This window comes from Notothenia rossii (assembly GCF_949606895.1).
Source record: "Notothenia rossii genome assembly, chromosome: 11".
Lineage (NCBI taxonomy): Eukaryota > Metazoa > Chordata > Actinopteri > Perciformes > Nototheniidae > Notothenia > Notothenia rossii.
Window position 1 is genome coordinate 40,623,179 of NC_136910.1, and position 15,984 is coordinate 40,639,162.

At 39.2% G+C, this 15,984-nt stretch overlaps 1 protein-coding gene across 1 annotated transcript in view; it reads right to left on the reverse strand.

Moving 5' to 3' along the window:
- The window catches only part of prlra (prolactin receptor a), a 33,822-nt gene extending 18,123 nt beyond the window's left edge, over positions 1-15,699 (reverse strand). Inside the window, exons 1-3 of the mRNA XM_079658707.1 lie at positions 15,411-15,699; positions 9,444-9,531; positions 9,133-9,265 (exon numbers count right to left, since the gene is read on the reverse strand). Of these exons, the coding sequence (XP_079514833.1) occupies positions 9,133-9,265; positions 9,444-9,528 (218 nt within the window). The 5' untranslated portion in view covers positions 9,529-9,531; positions 15,411-15,699. The remainder of the gene's footprint in view (positions 1-9,132; positions 9,266-9,443; positions 9,532-15,410) is intronic.
- Between the last annotated feature and the right edge of the window lie 285 nt (positions 15,700-15,984).

The following is a 15,984-nucleotide window of genomic DNA, read 5'->3' on the forward strand; positions in this document are numbered from 1 at the left end:
ACCCTACACACACAGTTCTGCCCCTCACACACACACGCTTCAAATCAAGTTGCATAAATGCTTGAGCTACGTTTCTATTATAATTACTGTGAAATCTGCCTATTATGTTTTCGTCATTATTACAACAAACACACACTTGCAACTGATAACACTGGCAATGATTTTAGATGTATTAGACTATTAAAAAAAGAAATCATGCTTCAAATAAGTGGGGGTACGGCGTACCCCCGCGTCCAACGCCCACTACACCACTGACTGCAACTACAAAAAACTAAGGTTTGTTTTCTCATCAGGAAATGCAGACCGGCTCAAACAAAAGATTTTTAAATCATCATCCTCACGATCATTTAATGTATCATATGTTCGCCGAATTGACATGAAAGCACTAATAAATGTAGTTTCATCCACTTGAGTTTACAAAAATAATCGATTTGTTTTTATATCACATCCGACGGGAGGAAATTCAGCAGCTCTCACTACCGATTTTTAATCCTAATTTAATCATCATCTTCACCACGATCATTTATGTTTATGTTCGCCGAATTGACATGAAAGCACTGACAAATATGAATATACTGTAGTCAACTTCATTAAAACGTTATTAACGTGCCTAAACTCAGTAATTCACCATTTCTACGCATGACAACACACTTTGTCCCTGTTTGGCTCTCTCGCCGCACAGTGAAGCGTTCCCGCATTGACGTCACTTCCGGCTTCCCCCAAAACCTCAAAATGAGTCGAAGGAATTTTCCCGCGATGTTCGAAATTATTGATATTTATCGGAACGGTATCGCTTTTTCTTTTTAAACTGACGGTTCGAGATTACTAGTAGCCCACTATTTCATTGCACAACAGTTGTTGGGTTCGTGTCACAGGCTCTTTAAAATAAACACATTTATACATGTGTACAATCAAATATAACTGTTCTTTGCCTCATTTATAAAGTATAAATCTTAGCATCTCACTAGCAGTGGCAACTGCAATCAGTTACAGCTGCCCTAAGTCTGAAGCCAAGTCTAATAACACCATTGTACACGTTGCTGTGTCAATACAGATATTTATTTTTTAATTATGTGTCTTTACTAGTAACAATACACCTGGTTATCGTAGCAAGCAGTGGAAACTCCCCTCAAGAAGCGACAATTGCCAAGGGCTTGCGTTGCAACGCTCACTTGTCAATATTTCTTTTTTTATTACAATATAGGCCTATGTTTAGCCTACTATCATAGATATAGCACGTTTGTTTATTTTAGCAAACCACGTAGGCTATTCCAAGTAAAATTGAATATAAATGATAATTTATTATCTTTTTGAAAAATAGAGATCGCACATCAGTCCTGTGTACAGATCAGTCCGATAAAGTCATGCCTAAACAGCGACATTTTACACGATAAATAGGAGTTTAAATATCAGCATTTGCCACGGAAGGCGAGTGGCAGCTACCGTAAAACTTCTCTTAACTCTGGCATCTTGTGGCAACTCCCGTTCAGCATGCGCAAATGCCACGGCAAGTTGTGGCATATAATTGCCACGGCAAGTTGTGGCATATGCTTGCCACGGCAAGTTGTGGCATCTGTAGCATTTACTTGCCACGGCAAGTTGTGGCATATACTTGCCACGGCAAGTTGTGGCATCTGTGGCATATACTTGCCACAGATGCCACAGAGTAGTGGCCTCTGTGGGAGATGCCACAAATGCCAAGGCACATGCCACGGCGAGTAGTGGCAACACTCATTGTGTTCTAGTATGATAAATAAAATAACATTGTACCTTGAAAATCAATGCATTCATTCATTTGACACGTTGGTGGTTTTAGGTAGGCTATACAGCGACCCCTGGCGGTTCTAGTGTGAAGTAAAAGTAGAAGTAGCCAACCTAAATGTTGGAATACTCTGTTACAAGTAAAAGTCCTGCATTAAAATGTTACTCAAGTAAAAGCGCAAAAATGATTAGCATAAAAATATACTTAAAGTACATATTACATGTTTTCATTATAATGATTGATCATTAAAGTGTTATCAAAGCTGGTAAAGGTGCAGCTAGTTTTAATGACTTTGTAGACTCTAGTCTAGGGTATCTTGTGAATTTACTCCAGGAGTAACTATAAAGTCTGATTTAAGACTTGATTATATTTATCATCATCAATCAGAATCTGTAGTAAGTAACTAAAGGTAGCGTATTAAATAAATGTAGGGGAGTAGGCTACAATTACACAATTTACCTCTGAATTGTAGTGGGGTAAGTACTAAGTAACATACCATTTACATACTCAACTAAAGCACAAGTAGGCTATTTCTAAATCACAAGCACAGTACTTGAGTATACAAGTTAGCCTATTTCCCACCTCTGGTCAACAATGTTAGATCTTTATGTCAACTTACTAATAATATATCTTTAGTATTATCATAAAAATAGCACGTTTATTTATTTTAACAAACCACGTTCTCCAAGTAAAATCTATAGAACATATAATGTTTAATCTTTTTGAAAAATAGAGATCGGACCATCAGTAACAGATCATCAGTCTTGTGTACAGATCAGCAGTGTTGGGCAAGTTACTTCCAAAATGTAATATATTACATATTACTTATTACTCTCTTTTGAAAGTAATAAGTTACATTACAATATTACTGTCTCTGAAATGTAATGAGTTACACTACTTTAGTTACTTGTTAGTTACTTTCACCAAAATAACCGCAAAAGAATAGCTAGGTATTTTAAATGCTAAAATGTAGTTTAGTGCAGCTCATTATGCATCCAGTGAAGGGCAATGTGGTATAGCATAACAACTGTGTAGGCCCTTAAGGCTACTAACAACTTGTATTACACGGATTAGTTGAATACTCGATTCTGATTGTAAATTCTTAACATGTGACACGGTGTTAATACAGCAGTACAGACCGCTGTCAAGGACTATTGAAGGTTAACATATTGTAAATCAAGGCAAATATTATTTAAACCATGCTCATGGTTTGAAATGGCAAACATTGAAAGGCAAAAGTATTATTAAAACCATGTAGCCTACTACATCATCACCTTAGTCCCATCATATACGCTGGGAAGAGAATATTTACTGTGCTTGAAAACTGGTATCACATCATCATGTGAGGTTGACTTTGTGACCTGGAGAACATTTCAGCTGCAACATCAGCTCGTTGATAATAAGCTTGGGATATGAGATATTTTTGTAGCCATTCGTGGTTAAGGCATCTGTGCTATTGTATGCATTATTTTTGACCCAACATTTCTACAGGCATGTCAGAATATGGTACTATTTTCACATGAATATTCTAACCATTGTCTATTTTTATACCACAAGCTGCAAAATGACCGCCTTACCCCACTGTACAGGCGGGTAGTTGTTTAGATATACCTGGCACCTGCGGGCCGCAGAGGGGCGGCCTAGTTTCGGGCGACGAAGACTGCTGCTCCGGGGCTGGCGAGTCAGGCGGGAGTAAGCTAGTGTCCACAACGGAGGGTAACGTGATGTCCGCATCTGACCTGTTGCTACTGTCTGCAGTAGATGCAGTGTTGCTGGCGTTTAATGATGGTTGCTTTAACCATTTTCGTATAAATGATTATCCACAGACCAGATGTGTGTCACTGCTGTGGAAGCACTTTGGAAATGATGCACGCGCAGCGGAGCAGGTCACGCGCACCTGACACAATTTGTTGTTTGTATTTTTCGCTACGTTCTCTTTTTTGAATGGTTGCATAACGTTCAACTTCCCCGAAGATCTCGACGCGAAGCGTGAAGGGTAAACACCAGGTTCACTAATCTACCCGCATAATTTGTCCGTTGTCGGAATGTCCCGCTATGTTAGTACATTCTTAAAAAACAAAACACCATTTAATTTCGGGTTAAAATGTGTTGTAACTGCGTTACTGAGCATTGTAACGGGTAATATATTACCCACATTTCATTATTAATGCGTTACATTACTTAGTTACAGCAAAAAGTAATATATTACTGTAACTCCGTTACTTTTGTAACGCGTTACACCCAACACTGCAGATCAGTCCGATAAAGTCATGCCAAAACAGCAACATTTTACGCGATAAATACGAGTTTAAATATCAGCATTTGCCACGGAAGGCGAGTGGCAGCTACCGTAAACCTTCTCTTAACTCTGGCATCTTGTGGCAACTCCCGTTCAGCATACGCAAATGCCACGGCAAGTTGTGGCATCTCTGGCATATACTTGCCACAGATACCACGGAGTAGCGGCCTCTGTGGCAGATGCCGGAAGTACTTGCCACTGGCTGCAGATGCCACGAAATGAGCCAGGCCCTACTGCATTTTGTTCTAGTATGATAAATAAAATAACATTGTACCTTGAAAATCAATGCATTCCTTCATTTGACACGTTGGTGGTTTTAGGTAGGCTATACAGCGACCCCTGGCGGTTCTAGTGTGAAGTAAAAGTAGAAGTAGCCAACCTAAATGTTGGAATACTCTTTTACAAGTAAAAGTCCTGCATTAAAATGTTACTCAAGTAAAAGCGCAAAAATGATTAGCATAAAAATATACTTAAAGTACATATTACATGTTTTCATTATAATGATTGATCATTAAAGTGTTATCAAACCTGGTAAAGGTGCAGCTAGTTTTAATGACTTTTGAATCTTGTGAATTTACTCCAGGAGTAACTATAAAGTCTGATTTAAGACTTGATTATATTTATCATCATTAATCAGAATCTGTAGTAAGTAACTAAAGTTAGCGTATTAAATACATGTAGGGGAGTAGGCTACAATTACACAATTTACCTCTGAATTGTAGTGGGGTAAGTACTAAGTAATATACCATTTACATACTCAACTAAAGCACAAGTAGGCTATTTCTAAATCACAAGTACAGTACTTGAGTATACAAGTTAGCCTATTTCCCACCTCTGGTCAACAATGTTAGATCTTTATGTCAACTTACTAATAATATATCTTTAGTATTATCATAAAAATAGCACGTTTATTTATTTTAACAAACTATGTTCTCCAAGTAAAATCTATAGAACATATAATGTTTAATCTTTTTGAAAAATAGAGATCGGACCATCAGTAACAGATCATCAGTCTTGTGTACAGATCAGTCCGATAAAGTCATGCCAAAACAGCAACATTTTACGCGATAAATACGGGTTTAAATATCAGCATTTGCCACGGATGGCGAGTGGCAGCTACCGTAAACCTTCTCTTATCTCTGGCATCTTGTGGCAACTCCCGTTCAGCATACGCAAATAACACGGCAAGTTGTGGCATCTCTGGCATATACTTGGCACAGATACCACGGAGTAGCGACCTCTGGGGTAGATGCCGGAAGTACTTGCCACTGCCTGCAGATGCCACGAAATGCGCTTGCTGTCTCTCCCGGAACGCCGCTCCAGCCCTTCAAATATTGAAGTACCCGTAAGGAGCCTTACACATGCCGCAGTGTTTGCGTGGCTGTGTCTGTAGTTGTAAGCACAGTGGCGATCTGTTGTTATTAGCATCTGGTTAGCTAGCTATGCTAACGAATTTAAAGAGCTTTTCTACAACCAGGTGGAAGAGAGCTCTCTCCTGAGAGGCTCAAATAACCTCAGCTCAGTGAGGTTAAGGCACACCTTGATATGATCATTATAGTTATTAATGAGACTAAATTAAAAACAGGTATAAAATACTTTATGACAGTTACAAAAAAGTTGTTAAAAATAACAAGAATAGAGTTTAAAAGGTGAGTGATTTTGTAGAATATCCAAAAAGAAAAATCTGCTTACAGTTCTGTTTCAAATGGGTGTTGAAAGATGAATCCATAGTTCTCTTCATGTTGCTCTCAAAGTGCACCAGATTGATGCTTTTAACTTCAATATTAAAAAAAAAAAATCTTCCCCCCTAGAGGAGGTTAGTTTTTTTTTTAGATTATTGCACAGGTGTGCCTTAGGCTGGCCACAATAAAAGGCCACTCTGAAACGTGCATTTTTGCTTTATTGGGGGGGTCTGGGGGGGTCCGAAAACCAGTCAGTATCTGGTGTGAGGGTTAGGGTTAGGGTTAGGGTAATGTTGTGAATCGAGTGGCCCATGGTGGTGGTGGGGTTATGGTATGGGCAGTCTTATGTTATGGACTACGAACACAGGCCACTCGATTCTATCTATGTTGCTTTTATCCTGGACAAAGTGTTTAAGTCATGGATGTTTAAAGTTTAACTTCTTCATATTTGTCTAATATTATAGTTGACTTTTCATTCAGGAAGTATGACGCTGCGCTGTCAGTAGCTTCTCCATGTTTGTGATTGGTCGAATGCTCCAGATACCACCCCTTTTTATGTGAACGCGGACCTAACTAGATAGGACATGGCTGGCTTGAGCGAACGAGTTGATAGCCAGCGTTGTAGGACAGTTTAACGAGATCGGCTTTGTTTTGGATTAAGTCAACCGGATAACTCAAAACATATCCAGGATAGGTTGAACTAGATTCGTAGTATACCCCCCAGGTTAGGTTGCAGGCTAAGAGCTCAACTCAGTGAAAGCACTGCCTGCTGACCAATCAGAGCTCAGGGTGCGGAGTTTAAAGCGATCAAGTCATATTACAGGAGAAAGGAAATACAGAAAAGCTGCTGTTGCAGGAAAGACGGCCGGCAAAAATCCCCGACTGTGTGAACGTGAACATTAATAGAATATCACCTCCCATCTTCAGAGTATTCTGACTATTATAACATTAGCGTTAAGAAAGCTTACTTAAATATCTGTCACCACATAAGTAACCGGATCAGAGTAACATTAAGTACAGTCCGCGGCATATCACATCATAATGTACCATATATTTCCTTATCTGAGTCAGCTGAGCCGTATCTGGCCGTGCAACACTTACAGTGTCACATACTGTATGCAGAAGTATTATTTTAAGCAACACATTAAGTTGACGAAACACTCGAGACAAATGTAATTAAAGTCAGATCCACTCGTGTCTTAGACGGGGCAGTGATATCATAAACCTGTTAATGTACGCATTCAAACACTTTTTCTTTTACCAGCTGTATTCACCTTGCAGGTGCAACTATGTGGCTTTGATCCTGGATAAAGTGTTTAAGTCATGGATGTTTAAAGTTTAACTTCTTCATATGTCTAATATTATAGTTGACTTTTCATTCAGGAAGTATGAGGCTGCGCTGTCAGTACGCTTCTCCATGTTTGTGATTGGTCGAATGCTCCAAATACCACCCCTTTCATGTGAACGCACACCTAACTAGATAGGGCACGGCTGGCTTGAGCGATCCACTTGATAACCTGCGTCGTAGCCGTTTAGCGAGAGCGCGTATGTTTTGGATTAGGCCAACCGGCTAACTTAAACATATCCAGGTTAGGTTGAACCAGCTTCGTAGTACAGGCCTCCGGAACGCTGCCTCACTGGACATCTTCAAATCCTCACTAAAAACGCACCTGTTCACCATGGCCTTCGGACCCCAGTCCTTTCCTGGTCCCCTGGCTTCCTTCCTTTTTTTTCTCTTGTTTTGTTCGCTCCTCATTGTCTCTTTTGTTTTGTCTGACCACCATGTACAGGGACCTTGGGTCCTGTGAAAGGCGCTTTATAAATTCCATTTATTATTATTATTATTATTATTATTATTAAACTGTATTTCCTTTCTCCTGTAATATGAATTGATCGCTTTAAACTCCGCACACTGAGCTCTGATTGGTCAGCAGGCGGTGCTTTCGCTGAGATGATCTCTTAGCCTGCAACCTATCCTGCTCCGGAACAGGCTAGCCGTTCAGAATAAATTATCTAGCCCGCTAAGAAGTGAACCAGCGTCGTAGGACCGGAAATCCAGGAAGTTAGCTCGCTAAGCGAAAATCTGGCTTCGTCATACAGGCCTCAGTGGCTGGGGTAGGCAATGTTTAGAAAGGTGTGGGGTAAAACAGCTCCAAGGCTCATACTGCTGCTTTGACTTAGGTAACGTATCATGATGAACAGCACTTGTAATTAAGCTAAAGTGATGTTGATGTTACATTAATATAGTGGAAATAACAAAAATAAAGGCAAAACACAACAGGAGGTGTCTTGTTGACAGACTGCTGCTGTATATTGAACACACAGACATACTGTAAAAGTGGCACTGATATTCTAATTTTACTGGTAAAAGGTGAAGAAGAAGATTTCCCAAAATGTTTAACTATAGGCATACATATAAAGTAATAATAATATAAAGTTCAACTATATGCATATAATAATACAACCAGCACAGCCCCTAGTAGACCCCCCCCCCCCCCCCCACACACACACACACACACACACACACACACACACACACACACACACACACACACACACACACACACACACACACACACACAGACTATAACACCCCTTGCTGTTAAATACCAACCAACTATGCAATATGTGCTATATGTGCTATATATATATATATATATATATATATATATGTCATTAATAACTATGCAATATATACCCGGCTGCTAAATCCTCAGAGTTGTTACAGGATGTGTATTTTGTCAATTGTGTAACTTTTTATTTTTCATTATATTTTTTATTATATCATAGTTTTCTTTATAATGCATGTAAGATATGTAACATATGTAACATTAAGCTGTCTGTGGCTCTTTTTTCTGCTGTAACAAATTAAATTTCCCCTCTGTGGGACTAATAAAGGTATTCTGATTCTGACATTCTGATTTTGAATATTTTACAAAAGCATATTTTATTACTATGGCTCTAATATTTTCAGCAGCACTAACCAAATTCTTCTCTTTGTTTCCAAATCCTCACCTTCATTAGCCTGCCTTCAGTCTCCTTGACTACAAGTAGCTTGCTAAATGAGTGAAGGGTTTTAGGTGAGCAGTAATCATCTTTTATTTTTCTTTCTTTGTCAGTTCCTTATCTGGCTTGTACAATCTGAAATAGCCGCTGTCACAGACAGCTACCCTATCATTTTCTGCAATCCTTATCCTCTTTCACCTGTGTGGTGACATCAATGCTCAAACCACCAGTAATTGCTATACCTTTTATAGTTAAATCAAACCAGCGTGTCCTTGTTTGCCCCTACATTAGACCTCTATTCATGGTCAACTATCCATCTGGCTCATCCTGCTCCACCAATCCGAATGAAACAAAATAACAGCGTGAAAGATGAAGCCGCTCACTTTTCTTTGCGATAGTACAGGGCATAGGTAGTTGGCAGACCCCCATCAGAGCCTGGCTCCCACCAGCATGTGAACGTCTCTTTTTCCGGAGAACGACATCTAGTCTGTGTGGGCTTCTCTGGCGGGCTGTAGCCTAAAGACAGACAGGAAAAATATGAAAATGAAGTCAACCACTATAAGAGACAGATGGGAATTGTGTTATATACTAGACAAATCCACAGATAAACAACACTTTTACGTATCCCCTTCTAATTGTTCTGCTCTTGCTGCTTGCTTATAAGATACTAATACTACTACATCCAAACACTTACTTTTTTCCTTTGCATGTGCTGTAAAACACAGCATCAACAGCAAGAGGACTTCCATGACGCTCTTCATCATGGCACCACAACCCATTGGCTGTTGAGTTCAGAGAAAGCAGAAAAACAAAGACAGTTGATGTGATGCCCCTGTGCGTTCATCTAGAGAGGGTGTGGCTGTGCTGTCTGTACTGTATTGATTGCCTTGATTGTAGTAACTCAGGGCACCTGGGTCTGGTGCCCTGCAGCTATTTAAAGCCTCTCTGCTCCTCTCTGCTTTCTCATACAGGCACCCGATCCTGTTAAGTATGCTATCAGTTATTTCAGTTGCCTCACTTTGTGCACCTCAACACCCTCACACATACATGTCCAGGCACCCCTCACCCTGCATTTACACTACTGATACCACTGACGTCCACACCTCAAACTTTACTTACTTTGCACTTAATTCATTTGCTTGATTTGAATTGTTTGTGTAAATAAACATCTTTTGCTAACCGTTGACATGGTGTTTCTCTTCTTTGTTGTGGCCTTTTGAGCCAGGTCATAACAGTTGAGTATAGGGAAACTCTCTGATCTGTGCTTTTGACAAACTTGTGACCTACAATGTTTGATGCCGTCTTCCACAACAGCAGATCTGCATGTTGTGTATTGAGTCACAACATGCTTGCAAGATAAAGGACTGCCCGCTGTGGTTGGATGTTTATCACACATCCTCATTGCAAATAAAGAAATAAGGACAAAAAATACATGTTGATTCAATAAAATACTGGATACATTTCTTCTGAGGTCATTTATGCTTAGAAAACATTTCGGCAATGATGTTTTTTTGGGAATATTACTGAATCCTACCATTCGAGATAACTTCCAAAACACTGATGTCTTTAACAGACATGATAATGATTGCAAAGTCACGAAATCTGGTTACAGACCCGTAAATAATGTGATGAAGTGAAAGAAAATCTCCTCCAAATGTGTGCGGTTTTACTAGGGATTAAAAAAAAACATCATCTCTGTTTCTGTCTACCTCGACCAGCTGGCACATGCAGCGTGACTGATTGCATAACCCAACTTCAGGCTTTTGACACAACGACAGAGACAAACACAGCGGGAGGTTGGTTTTCCCCGACTCCCGTTTACATGACTAGGAAATCTGCGATTCTCTAGACATGTGCAGACAGTTCTCAATGAACCAATGGCAAGCAGGGAGGGAGATGATACAGAGGGTAAACAGATAGGAGAGCTGATGCATTGGATGTAAGAAAGCCCTTCATCACTCAGTTGCTCTCCCTTTCTTCTGATTACTGATGATGAGAAAGTGTTGCTGTCACTTGATGAATTGACATTTTAAATTGAGAGACTTCTTGATTTCCAGCTAAGCTAAACATGCATGGTGACATTCTCCCACAAAGCCTCCAAAATCCTCTTCCTTCCCACACTCAGTCTGTCACGATATGAACCTCAGAGCCATCACATGACGAGCACTCAGAATAGCCAATGACACCGATCACTCCCTTAATCAACATTGCATATTACTACCATCTGCTCGGAGATACAGGAGCTTTCCCTTCTGCAAAAGCAAGCATGAGTAATCCTCATTGAGAGCTGTGGTGGAGGAATGCATACATAGATGTTATGAACATTTGTATGTTGTTTGTGTTGTACTGGCCTTGAAAATAAAATAATTCAAGATGCAAATAAGGGCTGCACTATGATCAGATTTATACTTTATGATTATCGTGGCCTAAAAGTGCTCATGATATAATAATCTAATTTAAAAATGAAAATAAAATAAAGCTCTCTGTCCAATACATTTTTTTGGGATACTGTGTGATACTGTGAGAAGTAAATTATTTATAATTAAAATGGCGGGAAATTGTTTCCTAAAAGTATTTCCGAACTGAAATATGATGGGATTGTTTTTTTATTGAAGCCATGGGAAGTCGCACTTTCGTATGAAAAGGTTTAAAAGGGGTTTAGCTTGAAGGGACATAAAAAAAAAAAGAACTATACATTATTTTTCTAAGATTATCAATAGTGGTCCGGTTTTATTCTTTAGTGGTAGCTTTGCAGGCAGCTCCCTTCATTGTTATCACATAGACTTTCAGCAAGGGACTTTTACCAACTCTTTGTTATGGTACTTTTTTCAATATCTCCCCTCTGATCTGATAATTGGCATTAAGGTTAAGGCACTGGATTAGCCACCTGCTGCATATAGACTTCTTACGTCAACAGTTGCCCAAACTGAATAAGCTGCTAAACTGTGAAAGCCCTGGTTAACTGTGAGAAGCTCTTGCCTCACAGATAAATAATGGTCCATTTTTACCTTGTGCTTATAAACTGTATATCCATCCATGTTTATGGTCTTCATAGAGAGACAACTTATTGTTTACTGCTTCATTTATTTAACATTGAGATGACAAGATAAAATTACAGACACACAATTAAAGAATTATATATAGGAGCAAATATTATTTAACTACTTTTCTAAAAATGTCTCGGGGAATAATCTCAGATGTGTATCTGCGTCATCTATTAATTCCCTACATTAAATGGCATACCAACACATAAACAAACCAGTCAGTCAGGTCAACTGGAGGCTAAAACCTCAATTCAGACTCATGAATATCAATCGTTTACGATTTATGTGCAGGAGCTGCTTTCCGTTTCAAAAGGGGAGGGGAGAACGTGTCAAATGACATGTTGAGGTGAAAATGTGAGCAGTGAAGCAAGATGATCCCCTCCGGGCCGAGTTGTACTACTACCCACCTTTGCAAAGGTGATTAATTCATGCACTAAAACACACAGCTGAGCATTGCAGGAGCAGTCAGGTTTCTTAGAACATAGTCTTTCTTCATGGAGGTTAAAGTAAAACATTTTAAGATTTTATTTACATATGGGTCTGTTAAGTTACTATTTATGCATGAGGTAATAAAATGGTGCAGATGAAAGCCCTTGTATTTACATATTAAGAACTGGGTGTCGTATGGCAATATTCCTAGGTAAACCACAATTTGTGGTTCCTTGGAAATTATATCCGAAACCACACTCGCATGTACCGCTTACAGCTATATATGCCGCCAAAAAAGAATTGAGATTGTTCAGAGAGAACAAAGTACACAATAACTCCTCAATTATTTACTGCAGGGTCATATATTTCAGTTTTGTATTGATTCATGTTTACACAAAGTCGCATGAAATAAGTTAATAGTTCAGCTATATAAAAAAACTCATTTTTCTCAGTGCGTACTGTACTGTAAGCGCTCTTTTGTAACCACTTGCATTCATAAACAAATTAATCAAATAGCTTCAGTATTTCGACAAGGAAATTCTCAAGGCAAGTCTTTTCACGTACAGGAACTATGGATCTACAGTGATAGACGCACAGGAGGTTTGGCATTATAAAAATGCAGTGGGTGGCTGTAACAGTTCCTTGAGAATCTGTCATTTTATCAGAAGATACAGATAGTGCACACTGCATTTGTAAACGTGACCATGAACTAAAATAATATGTCAAAGAGACACTCAGAATCACTCGACCTGCTTTTATGTCAAAGCGTTGACCTTTATCCCTGAGAAGATTAAACACTTCCCAGTAGCATAAAAACCGATTGGAGAGCCAAACCAACCCTTTCTAGGAATAATATTTTCCTTAAAAGGGCATTCAAGGGTGGAGAGCAGCAGAAAAACAATACGTAGAACTTGAACTTGCTGCTCCAAAGGACAAGAGAAGTTGATTATGATGAGCCCAAGACTTTTGAACTATTGTCACCCTCAGGACAGGCTTAGTCACACTGACAAAAGCTACAGGCAGCATGCTAATAATAAAAGATTCCAGTTTAAAATAATTTGATATGCTTCTGTTGCTCTGTACAATACAATTTCCCCAGACAGTAGACTTCACTGTACTGGCACGGTTCAAAAATATACAGAGACTAAGCTTAAAGTCCAATAATGCAGTAGGCAGTACACATTATGGTTGTGCTTACTTACACAAACAGCCATGTGCATGTGTCTGCTGCATACATGAATAAACAGATCCCACAGTTAAGGTTATGACAAGAATTTGACTCTCAACTTCATACGGTAAACTATAAAAAAACAACACATTTTGTCGCCTATTTTGGTACTGTTCCAGTTATGGCATCACTTTTTTACTTCATTGTTGTTGTGAATGCATGGCCGTGCAAATGGTACTTCCTCTATTGTCTTGCCCTACCTTTATCCTGTGCCCTCCTGTCTTTGACGCACTCACTCAGGAGTATTAAAATAAATGCTTCAAGGACAGCAGACAATACAGCCTACGCTATCATTCAGCAAAAATGATGAACTGATATTGTAAGGCAAGAATTGGGTCACTATAATAGAGGAACAAACTAGGATACCTGTATTTATCGTGTGCCATACAGCAAGACACATGAGCCTTGTGCATGTTTTAAAATGTGAAAAAGTTCTTATTTCTCCTGACACAGATGGGGTTCGAGGAATAGACCTGACCATGGGCGTAATTACATCATTACTAACTGCATCTGGTTTATCTTTATCAAATAGAGACATTGGATGGAAAAGCAAAGCTGTGTGGGTACATGTGAAAGGAAGAATGAATACTTGTTTTGTCACCTAGTTGAAAAAAGATTAAGGAGTGTGCATGAGTCAGTAGCTGCCTTAAAAAAGAGCAGTACTCATAAGGTTGTGAAGATAAATTATTGAGTAAGCACTTAGCCAACTGAAAGTAAAAATATACCCTTTTTAACATGAACAAATCATTGGAATAGATAAGCACGCATTTTGAATTAAAGGCACAATAAATGTACTGATTTAAAAAGTATCCCTAATGGACTTTATGATTCATGTTTGAAAAAATTAAAGACCCAGTGCAGGACTAACCATGGAAAAAGCCAGTAAGCTGCATGTAGGCACAGTCCCAATCCAGTATTGAACTTGGTGCTGTAATGGCCGACGGCCCTTTTCACCTTTCCCGACCAGCAGATCATGACCCTGGAAATCCCATTAAATGGCTGTCACACCATCCTCCTCCTAGCTGAAGGCAATAACCTGCCTGTCAGCTCATCCAGATCAACACGAAAGTATGCGGTAACTGATTTAGAGTTAACATTTTTTAATGTAAAGTATAAAATATTAAGTATGACCCTTTTAGATTTACCCTACCAAAATCACTTAACTGTCTCGCATGATCTGAAAACCTTACCATCAAAGATCTAACAGTGCTTTTATCTTTATTTGAATTCATGTTTAACATTTGAATGGTGGACCTTTCACTCTATCAAGAGTTTGATCTTTCTTTCTTTTTTGTGTCTGTATGCTGACATAGTTTTATATTATTTTCGTATTGGCAGAGGTGGGAGAAGTACTCAGTTATTGTGCTTGAGTAAATAAAGAAGTACCAGAGTGTAGGAATACTCTGTTACAACAAGTAAAAGTCCTGCATTCAAAATGTTTCTCAAAAGTATGAGCAGCAAAATATGCTTAAAGCACCTACAGTAAAAGTACTCATTATGCAGATTGGTTTATTCCAGATGAATACATAATATATGTTTTGAATTATTGATGCATTAATGTGTTTATCAAAGCTGGTGCAGCTAGCTTTAATGACTTTGTATACTGCAGGGTAGCTTGTGAATTTACTCCAGGTGTGACTTAAGTCTTATTTATATTTCACATCATTAATGCAAATCAAAGTAACTAGGTATTAAATACATGTAGTGGAGTAAAAGTACAATATTTACCTCTGAATTGTAGTGGAGAAGTACAAAGTAGCACAACATTGAAACTGTCAAAATTGCACTTGAGTGCAGTACTTGAGTAAATCTAATTAGTTACTTTCCACCACTAATGGGAACATCCAAACACAAAAACATGACCCTGACAGTCCATCATCTGAATCTAAACGCCACTGCTTCCCTATCTCTCTTCAGACCGATGCTAGAATCTGCCCTGAGAAGTAAATGCATTTCTTACCAGCAGCTGAGAGGTGTTTTAGTCTCGGTGCATTGGTCGTGGTGACTCCTCCACTGGCTCCCGCAGCAGCAGACTTAGCGACTTGTGTAACTGGTTTACCGGGATGACAGCAGGCGTGGACACATGCATAACCGGCAGCTCAGCCGTCCGCCAGCGAAGAAATCCCCGCATCCTCACTGATGCTGTGATCCAGGGGGAGGGCGGGGCACAGAAGCCCAGCCCCACGTGCACACCCCCCCGCCCAGCATGGGTTTCTGCAGAGCCGGGTGAGAGAGTTGCCCGAAGTAAAGGAGGGTGAGACCGGACAGACCGGCTGCAGTATGGGATTAGTTTTGTATCATAAAGATAAAGCAACACTTTCTCAGAATAAAGCAAAACTATGAGTCTAAAAGAAAAAAAAACTGAGTCAAGCAAAATAAAATACATTTCAAAAATAAAACTATAAGTTGCAAACAAATGTTGTGTAATCATTCTTTCTCAATGATCAGACTTTTGCTCTCGCTGCAGCTCTCTTATGGAGCTATTTCAGGGTCATAAGTTTTGATCATTCAAAAATGCAATTTATTTGAAAGTT